General features: G+C 44.0%; 2 protein-coding genes across 7 annotated transcripts in view; one reads left to right on the top strand and one right to left on the bottom strand.

Annotated features, from left to right (window-relative positions):
- Positions 1-3,110: 3,110 nt before the first annotated feature.
- On the top strand, positions 3,111-19,330 carry p2rx1 (purinergic receptor P2X, ligand-gated ion channel, 1). Of its 3 annotated transcripts, none has more exons than XM_037118553.1 (14): positions 3,111-3,443; positions 7,667-7,811; positions 12,460-12,531; positions 12,894-12,951; positions 14,163-14,250; positions 14,432-14,512; positions 15,722-15,863; positions 15,999-16,144; positions 16,490-16,580; positions 16,673-16,738; positions 17,912-18,007; positions 18,444-18,533; positions 18,688-18,732; positions 18,821-19,330. In XM_037118553.1, exons 1-14 carry the CDS (start codon positions 3,307-3,309, stop codon positions 18,824-18,826), a joined length of 1,263 nt encoding a protein of 420 aa, XP_036974448.1. In that variant the 5' UTR covers positions 3,111-3,306; the 3' UTR covers positions 18,827-19,330. The 3 variants fall into 3 exon arrangements, with proteins under 3 accessions (XP_036974448.1, XP_036974447.1, XP_036974450.1); XM_037118552.1 differs by having other exon boundaries at positions 3,112-3,443; positions 12,894-12,963; XM_037118555.1 differs by lacking the exon at positions 18,444-18,533 and having other exon boundaries at positions 3,117-3,443; positions 12,894-12,963.
- The window catches only part of camkk1a (calcium/calmodulin-dependent protein kinase kinase 1, alpha a), a 73,979-nt gene continuing 55,988 nt past the window's right edge, over positions 7,824-25,814 (bottom strand). For 3 of the 4 annotated variants that reach the window (XR_005078396.1, XM_037118549.1, XM_037118548.1), the window contains one exon: positions 19,397-25,797. Coding sequence is in view for 3 of the 4 variants with exons in the window: in XM_037118549.1 (XP_036974444.1) it covers positions 25,728-25,797 (70 nt within the window). In the remaining variant the exon portion in view is untranslated. Of the gene's footprint in view, positions 8,129-19,396; positions 25,798-25,814 lie in introns of those variants that run through there. The other variant, XM_037118550.1, reaches the window with a different exon arrangement.

Here is a 25,814-nt window from a genome sequence, read left to right on the forward strand (position 1 = left end):
ACAGCCATTGGACATGTTACTATCACCCTCTGCTGCCCCTGGTTAGTGTGTCAACAGGTCTGATTTTTCAGCACCAGCGTTTCCATCCAGAGCCGAAGGGGGGGTTGGAAAGTGTCCTGAAATAGCTCAGCAAAAAAAAGTGCACAACCTATCTAAAAGGCCTCACAATCATTTTTTTAAAAAATTTTTTTTTATCTGGGTCAGATTGAAGGAAACGCTCAAGTAGCGGCACGTCGGCGGTAGGTGGACAGGTTGTTTGGCAATAACACGGGAAATTATGCAACTGGTGGTTTGTGATTTGGCGTGAACATGCAACAGAGTGCGTTTGATTGCAAAAGGGATTGCAGCGAGGTGAGATGCTGCTGGGTCAGTCCCAAGGGCGCGAGGCATTACACTATTCTTTGGTATTTCTTTTGAAAGGGAGGTTCACGTCCTGACTTGACTTGACAACGCTCGGCTGCCCGGCGTTGGAAGTCTGCGTTACTGCCGTCCCAAACACCGTCAAGATCACCCGAGGCAGGGGCTGTTCAAATATTGTCCAGAGCATTTGTCTGTAAGCTATTTGCTTGTCACTTGTGTGCCAAGACCGGTATGTCACTTATGCAACGCTTCAATGTAAAGTAGCGTTACTGTTGGAATTTTTTTTTTTTTTTGATGCACTGTCTTAACTCTGGATTTTTGTTTCAACCCCTCCTCCTTTGTCTGCGAAGATGAGGCCATGGACTTCATCACTGCACTCCTAACATCTTTTGACACCACCCCCCCTCAAAAAAAATTTGCTAGATGTTTTTTTAAATTTTTTTTATGAGGAATGTCAGGATTGGTGGCTTCTCCATCCATAGGACAGTCCCATGGCAGTGTTGAGGACCAATCTCTCGGTCAGGACCCTCATTTGGGCCGAACTGAGGGACCGATTGACATTACAAGCTGCACAGATATTCATTGTCCCCAAAGGATGGATCCAAAATAACTGAGGTGATCGCTTCCGTTCTTCAGCTCATCCGGTCCGTGTATTTAAGAACCCGAGCCACACCTGCACTTGGTGTTAAGTGCTAACTGGCAGAGCATATCGAGTTGAAATAAGAAGGTGAGCTTGGCAAACAACCTTCTGAACGCTGTCATGCGGCCTCTCATGCTGCCCACTGTTTATTTAAAGGGCTGGTTCACCCAAATAACTAAAGCTATATGAATATTTACATCCAGTGGCATCTATCCAAGCAGATTATCTCTTATATAATGACGTCTGTTTGTAAAGGGTTGGACATGTTTATCTCTAAAATGTCTGCCTGTACCTTTAATAGAAACGAGGTGAATGAAAATTAAAGGAGACACATTATGCTCATTTTTTTAGGCTCATCTTTCTGTTTCGGGTTACAACTAGAACGGGTTTAGACGTGTTAATGCTCACAAAACACAACCGTGTTCTCATCCTGTCCAGTGCTGCAGCACTGTATTCACCCTCTGTCTGAAACCCTCTGTTTCTCTTTAAGCCCTGACTTCTGTTGCTGCAGGCCACAAGCTTTTTAACTTTTAAGGATCTTTAACATGAACAGGTACAAAGGAAACACTGAAGGAAATGGAAAAAAAAACAAATAAAACATAAAAAGGTCTCCTTTAAAGGTGCATTATGTAATTTTGGGGGGGGGACGTTAAAAAAAGTTAATATTTACCATTCAAATGTTAAAAAAAGATCGTTATGCAAATTCAGAAAGAGTTGTTTGACACATTTCCAGAAAAACAAGTTGTTCAAAGGTCCCCAGATGACCGTTTGACACCAGAACGCTGGCTTCTTAGGAAGGTCCTGCTGACACAGACGCAGTTAAGCAGGATGAACTTGTGTTGTCCTTTGAGTACAGTCTGTTTTTTTCAGTCATGAACATCAATAAGTGAAGATGTTTCTCCTCTCTTAAAACTTCTTCCTCAAAACGAGTGCATCTGCACACTGTGCTGCTTTACAGAATCAGTCCAGTGCAGAAGAGATTCCACTTATTAACTGGTACAATTTCAATTATCCCCCAGTGTCCCTTTTTAAAAAAAAGCACTTTGTGCCACTTGGCACACATTATGTTGTGTCTGCTGTGTTATTTTAGGTTCATATCTAGAATGTCGTACGGCCTTTTTATCTATTTATTTATTTATTTATTTGCAATCCTTCCAAATTCCTCCCAAATCCCGCCAAATCCTTGCAATCCTACCAGAGTCAAGGCATGGCCATTTTTGCGGCGATTTTTACGATGTACAGTTCATTGGTATGTCGTTTGAAATGGGCTTTAACCAGATTTAGATTTAGATTTATTAACATGATTCCAAAATAAGATGTTCCCTTTTGCTAATCTCCGGGGATTAGAAAGCGCTGCACACCAGCTAGAGGAACACATTTCGCAATGGGAAGCCGTTTTATGTAATATTTTTCATATTTCACCTTATTCACACTGAAACGACTCCCTTCTATTATAATTGTGTGTTTGCCTCTCTCTCTCGCTCTCTCTCTCCTCTGAGAGTGGAGATAAGACATGCAAAGCACCTCTCGGTATATGAAAGGGATGTGATGGGGGTGGAGGGGTGTTGGATTGTTGAGTTGGGGGTGAGAGAAACACAGAATATTTTTCTCAGCGAGTCCCGCCCCCCCGCAAACTGATGATAAAACATAAGACGGCTTAACGTCTGCAAAACGGTGACACAAGAGTCGGCAAAACAGGCTGAACTTCGTGTGTGTGTGTGTGTGTTGTTGTTTTTTTCTGCCGAGTTTATGTGGTTTCTGTCCCCGGCTGGCTTGCAGGAAGAGAGTGTCAGTGAGAGAGACGATAAGGTTTGATTGCAAACACACACACACTCAGAGGAGGAGGAGTGTTGCTGTTGAGCTATTTGAACTTGCAAACAGGTCAAGAGTGAATTCCTTAAAAAAATGTTTTTTCTCTTGATCATAAGAAGAAAAAAAAAGACAGAGAGGAGAGATGCAGTGGAAAGCCAGGGGCTGCAGTGGTTCGATGGACAAATGGGATGAACTGGCAGGAGAGTGACCCTGAGGAGAGGCAGAGAGAGAGAGAGAGAGAGAGAGAGAGAGAGAAAGAGAGAGGGGGAGAGAGGGAGGGTTGAGCAGCGTGGGAGGGAGGAAGTCCTACACTTCAGAGGACTTTCTGGCGAGGCGCGTCAGACGCTCCTTATGAGAGGAGGCGGCGGACCCTTCGCCACCAGTGAGGGACCGAGGCAGGAGGAGAAGGACGCCGAGCCGGATGCCAGTGGGGTGAAGAGAGAGACCCCCTCCTCCTCTCCCCACCGCCGCGGGTCAGCCGAGACCGAGAGACGATGAAGAGCCAAATCTCCAGCGCCCTCTCCGACTTCTTCTTCGAGTATGAGACCCCGCGCCAGGTGCTGGTGAGGAACAGGAGGGTGGGAGTGGTGTGTCGCCTGATCCAGCTGGGGGTCCTGGCTTACATCATCGGGTAAGACCCACACACCCGTTTTTTTTTGTTTTTGTTTTTTTTTTTTCAGTTTTTTGGCGCTTGCTGCTTGGAGGGGCAACAGGGAGGCTTAATGACGAGAGGGGCTTTGCATTGTTCTGCATGTTTCAGCTCGTGTGTGATGACACAGCCTGCTGCAAAACAAGTGACTCTAGAAATTCCAGCAGTTCCAGTGACACAAGGCTTTTGCTGCCTTAATTTGCACTGCATGAAAGGGAGAAAAAAGCATCACGCACTTTTAACTTAAAGATCATTTTCAGAAGGACGACTTCCTTTTTTTTCATTTGACTTCTGGAAGGGTTACTACTTTCCAGGCAGTGTTGACACAGGCACTGCGTAAACCAAACAAGCGAAGAGCAATGACCGACTGAGTGATGTCACAATCAGCTCTTGTTATCTGGCCATCTCAAGTCGAGACAAGGAAGCAGCGCGCTTCTTAACTTGCGCCACCAGCAACACACGCTTGCTTTGACACGCTGGGAGTCGTTCCCTGGAAATTCAGTCGAAAAAAACTCACTTCACTGCATTGGGGTATTTTGTTGGTATGAAATTACTCATGTGTTGTTTGTGGATGTGCTCCATTTGTGTGTGTGTGTGTGTGTGTGTGTGTGTGTGTGTGTGTGCACCTCTGAGCAGCAGAACCTGAGGAGCTGCGTTTGATGAACACGCCGAGGCATATGCTCACACAGATAACGATCAACCGCTGGCCAATTCGCTGCCACGCGGCGCGGACGGAGACGTGTTACCTTTGTTTCCGGTGACGTTTGACCAGTAACGCGACAGAGAAAGATGGATTTGGGGGGTGTGGGGGGGTGTGGGGGTCTTCCTCTGCTGATGGCAAGGTTGCCTCACAACAAAAGTGAAACAGAAGGGGCTGATGTGAAGCTGCTGCACAATGTTTCTGGTCCTTGATTCTTGGCAAGCTTTCAGTGGCAGGCCAAAGGAAATGACAAGATAATGATGGTTTTTTTTTTTTTTTTGGTATTGCAAATGTCGACTAATCTTAAAGGGGCACTATGTAGTTTTGGAGAAGAAACTCAAAGTTGTTAATGAACTCAGAAATAGTAACTCCACGACTGATTAAACGAGCTATCCTCAGAGGAAAACAAGGTCCCCTGGAGCGATGTTTGAAGCTAGAAAGGTGGCAGGGTCCGCCACATATCAACAGAGCAAAGCAGTATGAAGCTGTGTGGTCCTTTAAGGTCCTTTCACTTTATTCAGTCATGAAAACAAAACAGCGTTTGTTTACTCAGTTTGTTTAGGCAAAAGAGCAAAAAAAAAAAAAAAAGTCAATGAAGATCTTTCTCACAACTACACAGTGCTCCTTTAAGCTGAGGTAGCTGAAATAAAGACAAACAAACAAAAAAAAAGAGAACAGCCAGGGTCTTCTTTCACAGGCTTGGTTTTGGTCGTAAGACTGCTCCGTCCTTTCACCTGCCTTTTGCAGCCATCAGCCCACATTAGGGCCCGTGACGGGCATGGAAGGAGATGTGATTATAAAGCTGTCTACATCTTCCCCCTTCAAGATCCGAGCAGTTGGCTGTCAGGTCGGAGGAGAGGTTAGCGCGTGTCTCTCAGGCGCTGGCAGCGAACCGGTGAACCACTGGCTGCCCTGTCAGGAATATTAGACTTCAGTCTTAACCCCAGCCCCGCCACAAATACTGTCACCGCTGTCTCGCTTTTTCATTTTGTTTTTTTTTCGTTTTGTTTTTTTACAACAAAATCACATGTCGTGGTACGTGTATTATTATTTTTTTTTTTAGCGCTTCCATGACCTCACCTGACAACTTTTTCTCCCCCTCAGAAATGAAAGATGCTGCATCGCCGGCCCGCTACAGTTTGGGAGTACACGTGCCAGACGGCGCTCCGCACAAATCACGTGACTGGTCCAGAAAACATTTGATGTGTGAATTGAAAAACGAATTCTCTTCACAAAAGCAGAGACCCGTTCAACAGAGGACGGCAGCCATCATTACGATTCCCATTATTAATTCCCCTCCTCGTCGCTTTAACAAAAAAAAAAAAAGAAAAAAAAAAAAGCCGATCCATTGTTCGCGCTTCACGTTTCATTTCTTGTCGGGGGTGCAGAACAAACTGTAATCTGCAAGTTACAGTTGTGGTAGAGCAGAAGAAGAAAAAAAGCCCCCCCCCCCCTCCTTCCTTGCACATCAAGCTGCAGCCTCCTCCGTGCCTCCTTCTGTCGGAGCAGATACAGATCTCACTTAGGCTGCTGTTTTTGGAGGATCCTTCCATTATTTCACGCTCACGGGTTCCTTTATTCCATTAATGTGCTCTATTTTTTTTTTTCTCCTCCCGCCCCTCCATCCCGTCCCCCTGTATGTAAGCTCCGACGTGCATAATTTGATTTGCCAAACCGATAGAAGTTGTGGCTCTTAGCCTGCCATGCATACTTTATTTCGGCGCCGTTTAAAAGAGACGTTTCCGTTCGCCGAGTTGCCCCGAGTCGCTTTTCGCTCTGACGAAAAACGAGCGTGCGCTGCAATGGATGTTTGTCCTGTAGGCTTCCTGCCAGGGGGTAATTGCTTTTCACACCCTATATAAAATAGCTCTGGCTGGACATGTGCGTGTGTGTGTGTACATACGGTATCTTCCTCAGCGCACGCCAGCTGTTACCCATACTTCCTGGCAAGGCGCGCTGTCAGAGAGTTGTGAGTGCAGTTTTGCCTGGTGGGAAGCCTTTAATGTGACAGAGGGTTCACTTCAGGGACTTCTGGTGTCACCTCGACATAACCGCAGTCTCTCCGCGGTCCCGGATAACCTGAACAAACCTGGATAGGAATATTTAACATTGGGCCAATGAAGTGAACATCCAGTGGTGCAGAAGCACTCAGATCCTTTAAGTAAAAATGAATATACTGCTTGCAAGTAAAAAAAACCCTGTCAGTCATCACTCATGACCCGCTAAAGGAGTGTGGCGGTGTCTGTATCTGTCTTTTTCTGGACTTTTTTTCCCGGGCATCAGCGAGTCTGGAGAAAGACCGTGGATCCGTTGAGTTTCGTCTCACAAGCCGTCGATACCGACTCCTCGAGTTGGTGGCGCGCCAAGCCAAAGCACCGGTGTTAATCCCCTGGAAATGTGTCTCATCAGTCAACTGCCTTTCCCCGCAATTGTTGACTCCGCTCGAACACGTCAAGTGACAGATCCGGCGCAGAATGCCTTTAAGTAAAAGAATCACTGATGGAAAATGTACTTATGGTATGGAAGGTCAACATGCTTGCTATATTACGAAGGCTTCTTTTTTCTTCCTCCTCTTCTTCCGCCACCTACTGTAATGGGCCAATCATCTCTCAGTCCCGTGTTGGGACGCAGCCCTATATATTATCATAATTAGATTGTTAACGCGTGATGTGTGAGCAGCATTGCTCGAGGTGGAGTTTGTCGTCCACCCTCAGGGTCAGGCTCCTCCAAAGCGTCGCCAGATAAGTGCGAGGGGGGTCGTGAGACTGTTGACGAGCGAGGCAAAAAAAAAAAGATTCCGCAGTCATTTGAATATCTTGTTTGTTCGAGGGACACTTCTCTAATCTTTGCTCTGTATGTGAAACACTGAATAGGTTTACCTCATCGGGCCTCAAACAGCTATGTAATTAAAACCACTGGAGGCATCGAAAGGGGAAACGTGACTTAAGTGTGAGTGCGCGCTCGTAGACTCCTACACACCACACAGCTCGTATCTCGCATCTATATCTGAAACATGACAGGGAGCCACAAGTGGAAACAGGCCTTTCCATCGGCGCGAAAGTAGGACTCAGATTCCGTGTGTAACAATAGGTGGATCTGTTCTGTAGGAAAGTTTCATTATTACTCAGAAGCCAAGAGCGCGATACAGAATATTACTGTATGTGCTTTCAGTTTGAGCCACTTCCACTTTAAATCCACAGACGCGTAAAACATTCTGAAAGTGGCGTGTTGCCACTTAGATGTAAATATTAGTAAAAGCCTGTACGCTGAGATTCCATGTATTTGATTTATCACAGCGTTGAGTGCGACCACGGTCACTTTACATTACACAGCCACAATCAGTTGCACACGTGTCCCCGGGAGAGATATACTGCTGTCATGTGCGACTGCTGTGCACGTCCCGCATGTCCTTGCCTGTGGGGTTCGTTCGGGCGGTCGGCCGGGGCGGAGGGGAGGCTCTGAGGTGCTGACGGGCCTGACAGGATGCTCTCTGTGTCTCGCGCAGGTGGGTGTTCATCTACGAGAAGGGCTACCAGTCCACGGACACGGCGGTCAGCTCCGTCTTCAGCAAGATGAAGGGAGTGGGCTACACCAACGTGAACGGATCCGAGAGGGTGTGGGACGTGGCCGACTACGTCTTCCCGCCGCAGGTGAGGAGCCCGGTGCAAGTCACCGGCCGTCGCTGGGATGATGGCAAATCTGGGTCACGCTCAGATGTCACGAGGGCAACATGTACAGTCCATGCGTCAGGCTGTCAGTGCGAAGGACCATCAAGCTGAGTCACATGAGAAACGTTACAAAAAAAGGCGCCCGATTCGTGGTCAGATCGTGATGCGTATCAAGGTTTAGTCACACCTCCTCTGCATCGGCTGGATTTTATGCCACATCCAATCGATGACGACACATTGATAACCTATCTCGGTCAACATCGCGTTATCTCACCCAGCCCAGAGTCGTTGCGTGCATCCTATAAAAGAGCAGAGAAAACAAGCTGTCAAAAGGGAACGCTCAAACATATTTACCCAAAGCGATGTTGGGAAAAGAGACACGGTGAAGATTGTCATGTTTGCTTTGAGGTCTGGGTGTGGGCCTCTTTAGAAGTCGGAGCTGGTTCCCAACCTGGTTCGGTATATTAAAGCCCAACCAACAGGATGAAAAGGTGCCTTTAGCTCGTGTGCTTTGATCAACTGCCAGTTCCTCTTTGTTCTGAAATCCACCTCTCTGTCTGCGAGTAATCCCCCCCAGACGCTCATTGTTTTACTTTGGCTGATTTTAACAGAGCGAGGGTTTTGGTTTGGGAGAATCACCCGGAGCACGTCATCCTGTCTGTTGCGATAAACTTACATCTCCCACGGCCAAGAAGTTGCGTATCGGTGCATCCGGCATCTTGTATCCGTTGCGACATTTATCGATGATTCCGTGTCACATGAATACAATCCCCATGAAGATAAAAAATCCTGAAGGAGGAATTCACCCAAAAATGATTTACTCAACCCAGTGCAGGTAGAAAGTCGGGTGCATTTAGCCCACGAAACGTCCTTGGAGCTCCGCAGCACTCCACTAGAGTAGAGTAACGCTGCAATTTAAGTGAACAGTCATGCAATACATCGTTAAAAAGCTTAGGTTCTCAGTTCTCTATTCATGTAAACCATTTCCATTTCCATTTCTATTTGATTGAAAGCCCATTAGAGCAGCATCTACGCCCGCCCTAGAGCCTACAAAAGCTAATGAGTGATCATGTAGACAAGTTGACCCACTCTCTCTTTTTTCCCCTCTCTCCAGATGATTGAGGCATCGTGTAGCCAATTAAATTTCACATCCTGCAATATATAGTTTCTGTAAGTTTTTTAAGCCATAAAACTATTGAAATAACTACTGGAAATTATGCAAGTTTATGTAGTTTTACGCCTTTTGCTCTTTTATGCCGCTGAAGCACTTGTTTTTTAATTTATGTATTTATTTTACAACTTTATATGCATGAAGTTAGTGTAAATAAGGAAATAAAGAGCTATAATGAGTTTTCCTCTCAAGCAGGGATACTTTGATGTTATAAATTAATGGGGTGGGGGGTGTGCTGGGTGCCTAAATACTCCTTAGAAAAACCTTTGTTAAGTGTTCATTTTCAGCGATACTGTTATCTAATTTGAACTTGGACCATGTAATACTATATGAGATGTGGATCCACTGTGTTTTTCGAGCTAATTGTAGCTACAGGTCATCTGCAGGCTTATTTTTGCATTAGAAAATGTAGGCGAGAAGAAAAAAAAAGAATTATTCAGTGTGTTCTCTATAGATTATTACCTGAAGCACTAACACAACTTCATGGGGAAAAAAAAAATCAGTCTACAACCTTTCATAGGTGAAGCTCCAGATACGTTTTGTGAACTACAACTTTACACGACTTTGGGGGTGATCAGAAAATCAACTGAAATTCATTTCTGGGTGAACTTTTTATACACGTATAAATCAGTCTAAAATGATGGCTCCATGTTTTAGCAAATACGATTATTGACTTTGCTGGGAATTAGATGAGGAGGTCAATACAGCTCCTACATTCGTCTGCTAAATACAGCCAGAAGGTTCGGGCGAAGCTGCGCGTCTGACTCTGTGCAGACGTTAACAAAATCTTCCCACCAGCACCTCTAACTGTGACACGATGCAAAGCAAATTTTCAAGACAGCGAGAGTGCACGCAAAGTCAATGGAAGGACTTGCTGCGAATTTGCCCGTGGGGAGCGTGAAATTGATGCAAAGACTTGAGAGGGAGAGGATAAAGCAGAGAAGAAGGAAACTTGAGTTTCCACTGAGCTCTGAGTTCGAGAGCTGCTGAGCCGTCACACAAACACGCACAAACATGCGCCGCCACAGACACGGCCGCTGCTTCCACCGCTAGCAGACTTGCGGCTAATGTCCGTAAAGTCGGCACACTGGCTGTTCGGGGCGCATCGGCACGGACGGCAAAAACAGTCCAGCGGTCAAATTTGTGCGAGTGACGTGAGGCAGAAATTCGCTTCGCTCTCTCTGTCTGAAAAACAGCTCAAAGCTCACTGGCTCTCAAGTGACTTCATCCAGAAAGTTCTCGCTCGCTGCCGAGACGCAGTGCATGACATAACCCTGTTACAGCTCCGGCTACATGAGAGTGAAACCTCCCGCGAACCGCGACTTGTTGACCTTACACCGCTACACGTGTTGGACCGATCAAACGGTGGAGCTGTTACAGCGCGTCACACCTCGTGGAGTGTTGTTTGTTAAAGGAGAAATATTGCGTTCATATTCAGGCACATCATTTTGTTTCGGGTGACAACTGCAGCACGCTTACATGCTTCGAAGATGAAGAGACATCAGCTTTCTGGTACTGTCCAGAGCTGCAGGACTGTCTGAAACACTCTGCTTTAGCTCCTGTCTGTTTTGTCTCTTCCAAGTCACAGAATTAAAGGTGGAGCTACTGACAAGGTGTTTCAGGCCCTTCGAGGGCAGTGTTCTCAGCGGGAGAGAGGAGCTCCTCTTAGACTTTTTCATGCATAGGGCCATATATATATATAACACAATGAAGGAAACTAAAAAGCATAATATTTCTCCTTTGACAGGTGAGCTTTTAAAAGTGCTGGCAGCTATTTCTGATAAGTGTCAGTTAGCTGGTAGCAAGGCTCTAATAAATCCTTGTAAAATACATATTTACATTTGTGATGTGCATTATTATATGTATAATTATTGTTACTATATTGTATATCATTAGACATTCTAAGCACTAATAGGAAACTTGATAAGAATTTATAGGCTGATATGATAAATGAGCCTTTTAAGTTTTTTATAATTGTTTTTAATGGCGATAAAAAAAACACATTTATGGACTAATTTACCTTTTTTGTGACCAAAAACCATTGCAAAGCTTTTCTGTTTCTTTATTAAGTTTAATTCATATTTCATGAATATATTATATTCATACATGTATTAGCAGTTTGCTGCGCTTTTTGCAGCTACATGATCTAGCGAGAACAATGCCTCATTACAATGCCTGTGCGCAAGTATGAAGTGCGAGCCACCTAGTTAGCTTAGCTTAAATCGGGGGAAACATGTTACGACAATATCTTAAAGGTTTCCCTCCGGTGTTTTATATGTTCTTGTACACGTAAGTTGAAATTTAAAAAGCCTGAAGTTTGCACCAACAGAAGCTCCTCTCTCCCACATAAATTGCTGCTCCTGAAACGCCTCGTCAGTAGTCCCGCCTTAAAAAAACGTGACTTTGTGACATCATGCTATGAAGTCACCATGTCAGATATTTGCATTATTTGTGCCGAGCTGCTAGTGTGTTGCTCTGTTGTTGTTAGCAACGCTGGGTCAGGCATGTGTGAGCTGACCAATCAGAGGAGACCAGGTATTCAGGAGGGGGTGGTGGTGTTATAAGATATGGATATATATATGGACAGTTTTATAAAACAGATGTGTTTGAGTGCTAAAGCAAACCTATTCAAGTAGTAACACAATGTATTATGATGAACCTGAAAACGAGCATAATATGTCTCCTTTAACAGTTTCCTGGCAATAGCTTAATACCTGCAATACAATTACAAGAGTGGTACCGATCCTCTCATGTAACTTTGTTTTCACTTTTTGAACTGTCCCTTTAAGTGAAGAAAGTAGTTGTATAATGTCTTCTGTGACTCTGGAGAAGCGGCCTAAAGTTTGAGGAGAATAATTCTGCTCACGTCACCTCGAGTTAGGCCTGAGACTTAAATGATTCGACAGAACACTCGCCCCGGGCACTGAGTCTAAAAGATGGTGGAAACGTACGAGGCAGGTAAGAACCATTGAAAGACCCCACTGAATTGCATTGTGGGAACAGTAGGGCAAGCCAGTGCTTTTTGGAGCTTGACTACAGCCATGAACCACAAGTTAAGATATCCTAGCTACTACAGCACCTAATGTGTCTTTTATTTTGTAAAAAAAAGTGTTTCTTGAAATCCCCTAAACTTTTTTTTTTTTAAAGTGCTGTTAGAATGTTTTCTCTGCCAGAGATTTGAAACACATCATCGTGGGTAAAAGCCAAGCGAGCAAAATACTTAAACCCCACATATTACACACTAAACGTGGCTTTATGTGACTTTTTTGGGATGTAAGATGCTTTGTTTTCAAAGGTATTTGGGTTATCGGCAGGGTCAGTCTCGGGTTACAGCTGTTTAATGTTTAACAGGCTGCCTACAATAAAGTTAACGTGTGTTGGATAACAGCTCGTCCCTCATCGCTTCAGTGAAATGCATCATAAATTCACACCTCACTTCTTTTTGTCTCAAACCCTCAGGGAGACTCGTCTTTTGTGGTGATGACAAACTACATCATAACTGAAGGTCAGCAAATGGGAAAATGTCCAGAGGTCGGTGAAATTTGTTCTTTTTTTTTTCCCCCTTCTCCCCTCCTCTCTGACTCCTTCGCCCACACTCTGTTTTTCCCCCTTCTCCCTCCAACTTGTGCACTTCCATAAACAGTAAAAACAAAACGGAAATTGGGTCTCATTCCAAGACTGTTTCTGTAATTGGGTAATTGTTTGAGAGTGGAATGGCAGAAAAAGACCTTTTTTCAACTCACGAGCAGTTTCTGCACGCTGCCAGGTATCACATTCAATGCAAAACCTTCCTTTCGCTTGTTGTTTTCATGTGTGAGATGTGCTGGCTTCCTCACATCCACGTTTGCTACAGATGTGTGCGCACACTGACCCCGATCTCTTGTGTGTAACAGCTCCACGGCAAGGCCAACTGTACCACAGACGCCGACTGTGAAGGAGGGAGTTTCAAACGTACGGGACATGGTAAATCCCGACGGCCTGACAGTGTGTGACCGTTAGCAGTCCTCACTCTGTCTGTCTGCGGCCACGCTTGCATCTGTCCGAAACCTTCTCGCTTTTTTGTTTATCTTGCTTTGTTTTGGCTGGAGACGGCTCTCTTCGAACTTCTTACGCTCAAACCTCCTAAAATCGTGGGTGGGGTGCAGGACGATGGATGCATGGGGGGGGGGGGTGATGGGGGGGTTTCAGGCTGTGGAGCGGTGTATTTGCAAAATGGGTTGTGGCCTGTTGAGAACTGCTGTAGGACGGGATCACGAGGTAGAAACTAAAACACACGTCAATGTCTCCGCTAAGGCAAACATTTAGACATCACGTCCAGCATGTCGTAGCAACCGAACATACAGTGTGTGTGTGTTGACCATCGAAGGCCTCCGAGCGAAACTCTGCCTTGAGCAAGTTGACACACGCATGTACATATATGAGCGCAGATGTCACAATAACCCCCCGCGCACAGGAGCTAATACAGATCATAAGCTCACAGAGACATTAAAAACAAATAACCACTGGGACAGGGGCTGCTTTAATAGGTCCAAACGTGTACAGTATTGCCAGTTCAAAGAGCAGTTATATAAATTTATTGTCCTCCATCTGTCCCAGGGTTAAATCCCGAGCCTTTCAAGTCCTCCGTGACTCACATCAACTTCAATAAAGACCAATGTTGGCCGAGGCTTTAGATCTGTCTGTTTCCGACCAGTCAAATTCACCTTGAGGTGCTGGTATCTCTTTAGATGCGGCGCGCTGTCTCGATGCTTGTAGACAAGCAAACACGAGGGGCGCCCCCGTAGCCAAACAGACTGGTGGGCTCCGGGGGAGACGGACCGAGGACGAGCGGCCAAAACGCCTGCTGTAGAACTGTCTGTGAACTCATGCGGCACGCGATCAGAGAGACTGATAGCGAACGAAGCAACATGGGAAGAAATGACATGTCGGGGGTGGGGGTGGGGAGGTGGGGGCAGATAAGGGTAACAGCTAGTTTGCAGCGCTCGCTTTGCTGCACTTTATATCTCACTCGGCGCGTTCGATGCTAGTTCAAGATAAGATGATTAAAGCCCACGCCTCGCTTTCTTTTCTCTGCTGCTCGAAACGCATGTTCTACTTCTGCCTAATGCTTTGCTCCAGTTTTAAGTTTCGTCTCCACTGATGAGGTTTGTTTCTATTTCAAGGACAAATGACGGGATTGTGCGTCCCTGCCACCAAGACCTGCGAGGTGTTGGCTTGGTGTCCTGTTGAGAACGATCACAACATACCAGAGTACGTGGAACATCATTCAGAACGCAAACTGATAGCGACTTGTGACGCTTGCCTTTGTCGAAACGCTGTGCTGCTGAACGGATGCGACACATTTTGCAAAAATATCATCCGTGATTGTTTGTGCTCGTCAGCGCACTGGATTTTTAACACAACCCTCTCTCTTCTGTTCATTCCCATCCAGCCCCCCTCGGCTGATGTCTGCAGAGAACTACACGCTGTTCATCAAAAACTCTGTGACTTTCCCCTTGTTCCAGGTCACAAGGTGATGGACCTCATTCATGTTAAATTACATTTAGCACAGCAGGAACTTCTGATAAATGAACAAATAGATGTGGAGGTGCAGTAGTTGTAAAGATCACACTTAAATGTGCCTGGTTAAAGGGATATTCCGGCGTAAGTTTAATCCCTGGTTTTACACACCGTGACACAGAGTAAGACCCCCGCACCGGAATATACCTTTAACTGCAAACAAATGTATAACAACATATGCATGAATCTTAATAAAGCAACAGAAAAGCTTAGTGGAGGTTTAACAATGACATAATAGCTAAACTTAGCTGTTTGAACGTTTTTTAAAACAAGTCCCCAGATCCTTCAGCTGTTTAGGAGAATTCTGCAACAACATTTCATTGTGTAGATCCAGAATTTTTTTTGCTAACTACAAAATGGCATCCAACTTTCAAACTTCTACTGCACTTAATTTAACTAATTCTTTGTCTTGCTACTAAATCTAGATTTACTAGCATCTAACATTGAGGTTGCAGACTGCAACCAACTGAATACACCTCATCTTACCCTTCTCTATGGTGAATACAAAAAAAAAAAAAATGTGAAAGGCTGTCTCTAGACCAGTTTGGTTTGCCCATTCTGGGCTATTGTAGAAACATGGCGGACTCTCCGAAACGAAGATCAGCTCCCTCCGTTGATATAAAAGGCTCATTCAAAGGTAACATGAGCGCAACGATTATTAGTTCCAGGCGATTAAACACAATTGAAAACATAATTACGAAAATGACACTCCATTTCCTTAGAAGTCCTGTGCCAGCTGTTCAAACTCATGTCAGTGGTAAAAGTATGCATGTAAAATGTCTCACACTGTCTTTAAATGCTTAAAGACAAAACAAATCTGTTAAATACTTAATTACCAAAATCACCTCTGGCATCCATTTCAGGAACGCTGTAAATGGATGCTAGAGAATAAGAGAGGACTTGATTGCACAAAGAAGTAATTATAAGATGGTCAGTTAACTCCATTATTGGACTCAGTTTAGTGTTAATTGCACCAAGATGAAAGAAATCCTAAAAAACAAAATCATGCAGGCAACCTGAGTAGACCATAATTCAAGAATGGCCCCTTCATCTACTATATGCAGACAAACAAATGCAATTTAATGTTGGCAAAATTCAACTCACTGAAGTAGCTCCATGTAGATCATCACTTGGTTTTCATAACGACCTCTTGTGCTTTCAGGAGTAACCTGGTGGAGGGGATCGATAACGCTTACATCAAGAAATGCCTTCACGATCCAGAGAAGGCCCCGCTGTGTCCCATATTCAAACTGGGAGACATCGTCAAACTGTCCGGCTTCAAGTTCGAAACAATAGCTAAAGAGGTAAGTCAGCTGCACGGGATCAACACTCAACACTGAATGGAAAGGAGAGTTCTACAGGTGGAGAGGCGGATTTATATTGCACTGATCACAGCTGCACACAATAATGTCACGTACGATGTGCTTGTGTCCTGACAGGGAGGGGCCATAGGTATCGTAGTCGACTGGACGTGTAACCTAGACGTGGATATAAAACACTGCAAACCAAAGTACAACTTCCATGGTCTATATGGAAACCCCACTGAGACGGACAAAGCCAGAGCTTCGGTGGGATACAATTTCAGGTGCGTAGATATTGTGTACTGTGTTATTTTCACCCTGCAGATATACCTCTTGATTCTAAGCCCTGCTGTTGAGATTTCGGGAATATACGCGTATTTGTTTTCACGCCGAGAGTGAGATGAGAAGAACGACACCACTCTCCTGCGTGTGCATTATGCATGAAGCTGGTGCCTAGCAGGAGGTTAGCTTAGCTTAGCACAAAGACTGGAAACAGGGAGCCAGCCTGTCAGGCTCTGTTCTGTGGAGTGTATATAACACCCTGTGTGGGAAATATAAATGTTTACCGAATGCTTTTGCCAAACACATTTGATGTGACTTCCTGTGACGCATCCCTTGGCTGTTCGTAGGTATGCAAAGCATTATCTGGACGGCGGCGTTCAGAAGAGAACCCTTCATAAAGTGTTTGGGATCAGGATTGATATCATTGTGCAGTCACTGGTAAGCGATTTTTCACTTTTGATTTATTATAATTTCTGACTTGAGAGACAGTCAAGGGGAATTTTAAACACTTGGCTCTCTGTCCTTCACAGGCAAGAAAGTTTGATATAATCCCAACACTGACGGCCATAGGTTCCGGAGTGGGCATTTTTGGAGTGGTATGAAATACATAAGTACCTAATACTGGAAATAATTAGAACACTGTAACAATTTTACAGATATACAAATTTCATGGTAAACAGGTGATAATTACCTGCTGACATATTGGAAATGATCCTCCAATTACCACAATACCCACCTCAAAATGTATTAAACATGACCCCGACGGGATTAATCCGCTATTGTCCAATAATAAGTTCATACACTGATGTACATGTCATTTATTTGTTATGTTTCCGTGAAAGTTCCAACTGGCTTCTGCTTCACTTCTGCCAGTTACTCCATTTTAACTTTCCTGCTAGTTACTGTCTAACCTCCCCTCAACAAGCCACTAAACTGATGTGAGTTGTTGCGGCTTCAATTTTTAAATTGTCTCCACCCAAACTCTGCAGGTCGGTAAACTGAAGTGCATTTTGTTTTTTTTTTCCAATTTCAAACACTTCAGCAGATCAGTCCAACTATGATTTTTTTTCTTCCTAAATGGCAATTTTTCTATAGATAGCTACCATAAATTGCTAATGACAGACTTATACAACTTCATAATTGACCATATTGTTTAAAGAATACACTATGATGTAGTGACCTGCAGAAGCTAGACTAACAGGTTGGAAACTAAGATGCCACAACTTACTTCAGTTTAGTGGCCTGCTGAGGGGAAGTTGGACAGAAATTAACAACAAATTGAGCTGCGGAAACTTACCTCGATTGAATGGCCTGTTGAGAGGAAGTTGGACAGATACTAGTTTGAGGTTCGACTGCAAAAACTCACTTCATTTTTTTTTAGCCTGCTGAGGGGAAGTTGGACAGAAACTAGATGAAGGGTCTTAAGACAGAGGATGTCATTCACTGTACAGATTGTAAAGCCCATTGAGGCAATGTGATTGCGATTTTGGGCTGTATAAATAAAAAATGATTTGATTTGATTTGAAATAAAAATGGCATCGGTGGAAGCTAAGTAGAAATCGCCTGGATGTTTTCCTGGAAAGGTCATTATTGTGGTAATTTGGGGGTATATTAAAAAAAAAAAAAAAAATCAAACATGTTGCTTGGTCATTACCACCGAATCACCATAAACGTTCCAGATGTGTAAAAAAAACATAATGTAACATCATTATTCATCGTCTGTCAAATGACTTGGAGAAAAACCGAAATATTTCTGATTCTTTTCTCAGGCAACCGTAGTGTGCGACTTGGTGCTGCTCTATTTGCTACCAAAAAGAGAATTTTACAAGAACATGAAATTCAAATACACAGACACACAAGCACAGGTAAGCTCTACGATTATGTATGAACTGCGTATCTGATGTAGTTTCTGTTGTGACTGTGACATTAGTTTGAACACAGGGTGGCAGCACAGACGCTTTTAACAGTCATCCACAGTGCAGGCAGACACAGAGCAGACCTCCACAGTATGTAGCGGTGTCCTTCTTTATCTTGCGGATGCATATCAGTTTCTTGTGAAGGAATGCCTCATACATCAGATCTAGACACCCCCGCACACACACACAGGATTAGCCGCAACCTTTCAGCCACCATCAGATTAATGCTGTGTTTATTCCCATAACATTCATAGCCAGTGCAGGACCATCTATGCTCGGTACAGTACAGCCTTTTAATCTGATAGAAGATGAAATCTCCTTACCCCCTTCCCCCAGACAGTTTCCGTCTTTTTACTGAAACAGTCAGGACGTTTTGTATTTGCAGCATGACAGCGAGTCGCTTGGTTTAGACACAAGCGTCTATTACACCCTTGAAGCAAATGCAAGACAAGCCCAAGACACTGACCGGTCCAACGTGAGTGTGTGCAAGAAGTCTAGACTCCAGAGTGGATGTTTTTATTTTATTTTAAACGTATACACTATCATGTGATGATGAGTCCTTCTTGTCTTTACTCCCCTGAGAGGTCTAAATGTCTCCTGTCCTGTGGATTTTGACTTTGACCCTACAGGACCCTGATTCAGAGGCCGGGAGCTCAGAGAATGAGGCATCTAAAGTAAGAGTTGTTTTTTTTTTTTAAGAGTAAGAGGCTTCTGATTTCATTTCTGTGACATCTGATGTGTCATTTATCTGTTTTTGTCTAGAAGTGACTTGGGAGAAAAAAAAAAAGATTCAAAGGTGTGCTGCACTGGAACCCTGCAAGACAACACACACACTCTTACACAAATGGACTTGGGACTGGAGAGTGCACAGTCAAATGACACTGATCCGCGTTCCACTCTTCTCCTCTCGACCTCCGGCGGCATTCCTTCCCTCCAAGAGACTGTGACTCTCACTGTCGTAGCCGTAGCGTAGCTAAGCTGTGTGCTTTCTTTTGGGTGTGGTTCGTTTTTTTTTTTTTACTTTCGTCTCCACTTTAGGTGTCATCTCCACCTTCCAAAACTGTCTTCACATCTGTGCAGGTGAAAGATTCTGGCACCCCAGCACTCGCGTGTGTGTGTGTTTACACAAGTCGTCCATTACCTCTGCCGCTGTCTTTGTCAAAGCAAGATATACACAAGTAACGCGTGGGTGACCCGCCACTGTCGGAGTGATTCATCCCCGTGTGCACTTTGTGATCGACAGCTGAATTCAATAAATGATGTAAAGTACCATACCTGGCCTTTTTTTTCCCCCTTTCTATTTTGTCTCAGAAAAACATGAGAAATCAAAAGAAGGGATTTCAGGTTGAATTTTTATTGTCTTTATGTCTAGGTGTACAAAAAGCATGCAAAAAATAGCTTCTTTATATATATATTGGTACATATTTACATCGCAACAACTGCATTCCATAGGGGTGTGCCATGCTTCTGTTTTTTCGTATGGGCGTCAGGCGAGTGAGTACATTCAGAGACATGCACGGGGCGACACGAGACAGAAAAACAGAGGCAGCAGGCACCTTCAAAACACACACACAAACACACACACACACACCGGGACAGACGTCACACTGTCATCCCTGGCCTCACAGTACACACAAGCTCACTCCCTCAGTCCTCCTCCCTTTGTGTGCAGTAATGACCTGAAATCCTGAGGAATTGGTCGCTGTTGCTCACTTCCCGTGCTGCGACCGAGGCATCTGCAGCCATCGAATTCCCTCCCGTTTCACTCCAGTTGCCGAGCAAGAAGCCATTTACACTGAGCAGACCTTTGCCGAGGCTGCACAATACAAGACATTTGGCTGTTTTTAAAATAGCGCCCAATATGTGCATCAAAACGGTGATTAAAGAGCGCTTATCTTTGGAGAAGATAAGCCTAGATAAATCTAGGCTTCAAACTGTAGAATCGTCCAGGTTATCACTAAGTTACAACCGTGAAGCAAAATTCAATCAAATGCAATTAATGCAGTATGTGCAGATGTCATTTAAAGGTCTAATTTGTGAGAAATGGCCAGAACTTGGGACATGGCTACAAAACTCTGGAGGGGCAGCATTACCACTTCACACTGTGTCACTTGACTGGACTTGCCTTTTGCGAAAACAGTACGCGTAGATAGCTGAGGGGAGGAGAACCCGACCTGAAGTGGGCGCCCAGCGGCGGCAGACTCATAACAACAGTCTACATCTACTGAGTCAGACTAGCTTAAAGCAGCTCTGACTATGATAAGTAGATGAGATGACAAGGCAGGCGGAGGGGAGAGAGGGAGGGTCGGTAAATCAGCACTGTGTGAATTGAGGATTTATTTTGACCGAACCGGTGGTGATTGTGAAAAGACAAACTCAGACTTTTTTGGTGGGTTTTTTCCATTTCTGTCAAGTTTGAAAGATTTAACAAGGCAATTTCTTTGGCAAAAAGAGAGGAGGTCATTTCATTTTTATTCGGTTTGTGGAAAATTGGTGTAAAACATCTCCTGTCTTGACATTTTTTGGGTCTATTTTGTTTACTTATTCCCGACACTGCAGGTGCTATTTGTTAGATAAGTGTCTAATCTTTTGAGTCTCATTCCCAACTGAAGTTGGGAAACCTCCAGTATCATGATTTGACAGGTTGAGACTCGACTTTTCTTACATCTCCCAGCCTCTTGCTGACACACAGTGGTATAAGAAGACAGGACAGGCCGGGGTTAGCTAGTTAGCATGGTAACTTCAGGAGACATCTCTGTAACACAGTGCATCAATGTCAACACTGTTCTGGCCATCTTACAAATTGCCTCTTCAAATTATGTTGCAACTGCACATGGCCTCAGAGTTATGACTGGTGTGACTGCAATTAAGGTTGTTAACGTCTCAAATTCAGCAAAGATTGGCATCAGTTTGGTGGCTGAAATGCCTGTAGAGGTGAACGGATCCTGTGTGGATTGACTGAAAAAAGGATCAGTTCAGGAATTACAACATTAAAACTCGCGTGTAAAAGGTTTTCAAATGGCCACACAGTAATGTAATGCAACAAAAACGTCTCTCCCTCGCTCCGTTGTCTCATTTTCTAACAAATATAAATGAAATCTGTTTAGAAAATGTGGATGTGTTTAAAGAGGCCATATTATGCACATTTTCGGAGTCATACTTTTATTTGGGGGTCCTAGTAAAAGAGGTTTACATACTTTCATTTTCCAAAAACACATTGTTTTTCTCATATGGTGCACTGCTGCAGCGTCCCTTTTCACGCGGTGTCTTGAATGCTCCGTTTCGCCTAAAGAGTCAGACATCTCGATCTTTGCACATGTGCATTACTTAACGGGCAGGATGTAGCCAATCAGAGGCAGAGTAGGGCGGGTCGTGCCAAGCAAGGTAGTGTGATCTAAAATAACACCGCCACAGCAGTAGCAACTCTATGTCTGCTGACTGACTGGAGTATATTCTATAATAAATATATAAATATATATTCATGTTACATAGTGATGCATGTAGTTTATAGAAGTAAAGGCTTGACTCCAAAGCGGACCTTTTACGAGCACGAAAATGCCACATAACACAATAAAGTAAAGGCAAAAACCAAAAAAAGCGTAATATGACCTCCTTAAAAGTCAGGAAAAGGAAAGTAGGACAGAAAACACGACCACTGCAGAGGTAAAGATGAAATCAAACACAGTAAACTATTAACAGGGTCTTTCATCATTCATTACCGCGTCGTGAGAGAAGATCTCGAACACAGCGCTGCTATTCCAAGCTGCTCCTGCTCATGTAACAGGGTTTACATCACCTCTGCAGTAAAAACTCAGAAGTCCCTTGCCCGAAGTTATACTTGTACATCATTCACAATTCTGTTGTTTTAAGTATATGCACGAGAAAAAGCAACAATTCAAAAGCAATCTTAGTTGGATCTGCAGCTGTTGCAGTATTTTTGACACAGACGGGAGAATAAGTTACCGGAAAATGGAAACATTGTAGTTTCATTTGTAATTTAAATAAAAAAAGAGAAGTCAAAACTGTAATTGCAATGCTGTGACATGCAGATTGATATCAAAGAGCAATGTTTTGAGAAGCACAGGAAACTGTGACAACACACTGATACAAAGCAGCTATGGCCTTTTACAGGTGAACCTCGATCGCGAACTGTACAATGTTAAATGGTCGACAGGTACCAGAAGTGTTCTACAGACTGTAATCGCAATAACTTTAATATGTTGTCTGTAAGTGGCAAAGTGCAAATACTTAAATAGAAGCAGTGTTTAAGCAGTGTTTGGACAGCAGGGAAATGAGCCGATAATGCACTGACGATAACGATATTGCACCTCTGACACTGAAAAAAAAAAGTACATACAAACACACAAATGTAAGCTGAAAACATTCCAGTAAAAATATTACACAACATTTTACACTTTTTTTGGTTCAAACAGCCCTTCATTGAAGGTTACTCTGCAAACACACCTCGGGCTTCTTTCACTTCCATCATCATCAGCAGAGCGAACGTAACAAAACTAATTAAATCAACGACAATAAGCCCTCATTATACATATATGACATCTCAGGCAATCAGACATTAAGGTATACATTTAACATCTACAAATAGATCTTTTACTGGTCCATAAAATTAAAAAAAAGGTATAAAGCTTTACATTCTCCATCACTCACATAATGATTGAGTTGACACTTGTCTGTCAATAGCATTTGTGGTTTTTATGTATAAAGCCGCCGCCTCTGTGAACATTAATCCCCCCCGGAACACAGAGGCTCAGTAGCAGTATGTGAAATGTGCTCCTACTCAGCTTCGGCCAATCCCTCTCCTCTCTGAGCCTGAATTAGCAGCCCTCACCGGAGGATACCGAGGGCCGAGATTAATGGAGGAAATGCAAAACGCTGCACTCCACGTCTCTGATCAGCCACACTGGGGCCGGCACTCGAGTGGACATGGAAGTGTTGTTGCTGTTGGGAGCCGGGCCCCAATCACGACACCGAAATGCTCCTGTTTCACAGCGGTTTGAGTGGTTTGGAGCACTCCGATGGGCCAAACACACTTCCCTTTTACAGAGCAATGCACCAGGCCGAGGAGGAGGAGGAGGAGGAAGGAGTCAAATGGAGTTATGTAAACATTTATCTGAGGATAGAGCTGCAGCGGAGGCAGAAATGTTCCCATTGATTCGAGTCGGCGGAGACAAAACGGCCCACACGCGAGGCTTTTTTTAAAGTTGGCCGACCACCTGGAAAGCAAACAAAGCCCTCAAGTCGCAAATAAATTGCATCTTCTTTTTCCATTGTGATCCAACAGGACTGGCATGTTAACTGACTAGCCACCTGTAGCTACCTCTACAAACATGTCAAGACCTGGATGTTCAAAAGGTCAGCCAGGACAAATCAGTGGTGTTAGGGACTGTATGAAAGTTACTGGGAGAGGAGGTCAAATCTTTTCAAGCTTTTTTACAGCTGCCAAAATTGCACAACCCCATTGCATTATTAATATTTTATTTGAATCCTTACAAAAGATAATTAATAAATAAAAATAAAAATAAACTGCAACAACATCCACCTTCTATGTTTCAATATGATTATGAGCTGGTACAACACAGTCAAATTTAATAACTAGAAGAGGCAAAGTACAAAGAATTTGGGGTGTTGTAATCTGATTCTAATCAAACAAATTAAATCTGATTTATATCTTATTAACATATCGTTCTATATTTATCAAATATACATTAATGGAGTAATGAAATGGTTAACAAAGCAAAAGGCTGAAACTGAATAACAGAATAGGCCCACTATTATTCACTTTATTTTACTGACTTATTTAGAAAAAAAAAAATTGTTATGATGCAGAAGAAAGTGCTTCAATTACAATGTACATTTAACTGCACAGAAAGCCGTAGTTCTTGTCCAATATTTGCATTAAAAGTATCCAAATGGATGCCGCAAGCACGGTCAGGAAGTCGAGATCGGTGAGTGGAATTAGCTGAGGGGACGCCGAGCAGATGGTTTGCGACTTGCCATCACTTGAAGAGGAGGCTCCCTCGAGAAAAAATCAAACGCAATTGTTTGAAACAGTTGTCATAAACCGTGAAACTGGCTATCTAATGTTTTGTACCAGGCTGTGAACATTTCTGCAGTAAAATCGGCCATTCGGACGTGGTCCTTTTCACGGCGCTCTTGTGGGAATTGACTCACTTTGGGAGGCAGCCTCGAGTGGCAATTCGAGGAACTGCTACTGGCACTTCTGTGTTGGCTACATTTTTCAGCCCCGGAGATCGCTGCTGGCGACTATAAGCACTATAGAAATGTAAGTCTACTTAAATAATCTTCGATGCTGACTACCCTCCCCCCCTCCCCTACGACTCCCTCTCCCCCATAGTAATTTGCATACAGTCCCTTAGCCTGGATAACTCTGGAGGAGCAGATCTCTTCTAGAAGAGGACGACTGGATTATTCGCGCCTTTAAATTAGCTCTGCATCGAAGAATATCGGTTAACAATAAATTCTAAATTGGAAGGGGAGTAATTCACATGACAGGCAATAGGAGTAATTTACATCCTTTCAGTATATTCACACTCAATGTGACATAACATACGCTGCACAATGTGCCAGTTTTGTCACATTATATAGAAAAGAGACAGTGTTAAGGGACGGAACTCGACGGACGAACAACACACGGAACGCAGTAGAAGAAGAAGTGTGACGACACATCACACAATGTCAAAACTTGAAACGTGATGCTTTCCTTTTGTGTGTGATCATCCTCAGACAGCTGACTTCCTTTACTTCCTGTCGGAGAAGTCCAGCTGGTCAGGCCCGAGGACAGTGAAGGCAGCACGGGAAGGACTTAGACCTTTATCAACCGACTCACGTGTGAAAAAAAAAAAAGCTACCGATGGCACATGTACAGGGAACAGGGCTGGGAGACGATAACACTGAGGACACCTCGAGACATCTATGTACAATATCAAAACGACCGTTCCATCCACCATAAATAAAAAGCCCTGTAGTTCACTGAGGAGACAATGTGGTGTCATTTACATGCTGATTATAGAAGAGGGGTTTTTCTTTTTTTTCCTCTTGACCAGGCTGGCGATGACTGTGACAGGTGGTCGTTGTCAGTCTGACGATGACGCTCGAATATTCATCATGCAGACCGATTCTAATAAAAAATAAATAAATAATAAAAAAAAAAATCTGAGTTTGTCAGCTGGCATTACACTCCAATGTGGGAAAAAAAAAAAAAAAACTGCCAAACATGTTCTCACATTTCTCCCACAACAGTGATTTCAGCTGATAATGATCCAGAAATTCAGCAGAGTTCCCCTTCTTATCGGTCCACCGACGCCAGACAAAACAGTTAAGTGGTTGAGCGGTTACGATGAGGAACAGTGTCGACCAAAACTTGGTGCCCCGGAGACTCCATATTGGGGAAGGACGACGGTTGGGAAACTGGGGCGAGAAAAAAGGAAGCTTGAGCGTACGCAAGTCTGAATGCTAACACAAGCGATTTACCCGATTTAAAACGCAGAGTCTCTCTGGCGTGTGGAATGGTACGCCTGTAGTGTTTCACAGATTAGAAGGGAAATGTGTGGAGGGGGAGAGGGGGGGTGAGCGCGGAAATGGTTGGAGCAAAGAGGACGAAGACAAAGCTCTGCCGACGCGACGCAACTCAAGAGGGCTCGTCTTCGTGCAGGTCCTCCAGCTCTCCCTCTCTGGGTCCCTCTCCTGTGCTGCTCTTTCTGGGGGAAAAACCAAG

Source organism: Acanthopagrus latus, chromosome 13 (assembly GCF_904848185.1).
Source record: "Acanthopagrus latus isolate v.2019 chromosome 13, fAcaLat1.1, whole genome shotgun sequence".
Taxonomy (NCBI): Eukaryota; Metazoa; Chordata; class Actinopteri; order Spariformes; family Sparidae; genus Acanthopagrus; species Acanthopagrus latus.

Coding starts and splice junctions, on each gene's coding strand:
- p2rx1 (XM_037118552.1), top strand. CDS start 3,307: ATGAAGAGCCAAATCTCCAGCGCCCTCTCCGACTTCTTCTTCGAGTAT. Junction 7,812..12,459: donor ACTACGTCTTCCCGCCGCAG/GTGAGGAGCCCG, acceptor TCAAACCCTCAG/GGAGACTCGTCTTTTGTGGT. Junction 14,251..14,431: donor AACGATCACAACATACCAGA/GTACGTGGAACA, acceptor ATTCCCATCCAG/CCCCCCTCGGCTGATGTCTG.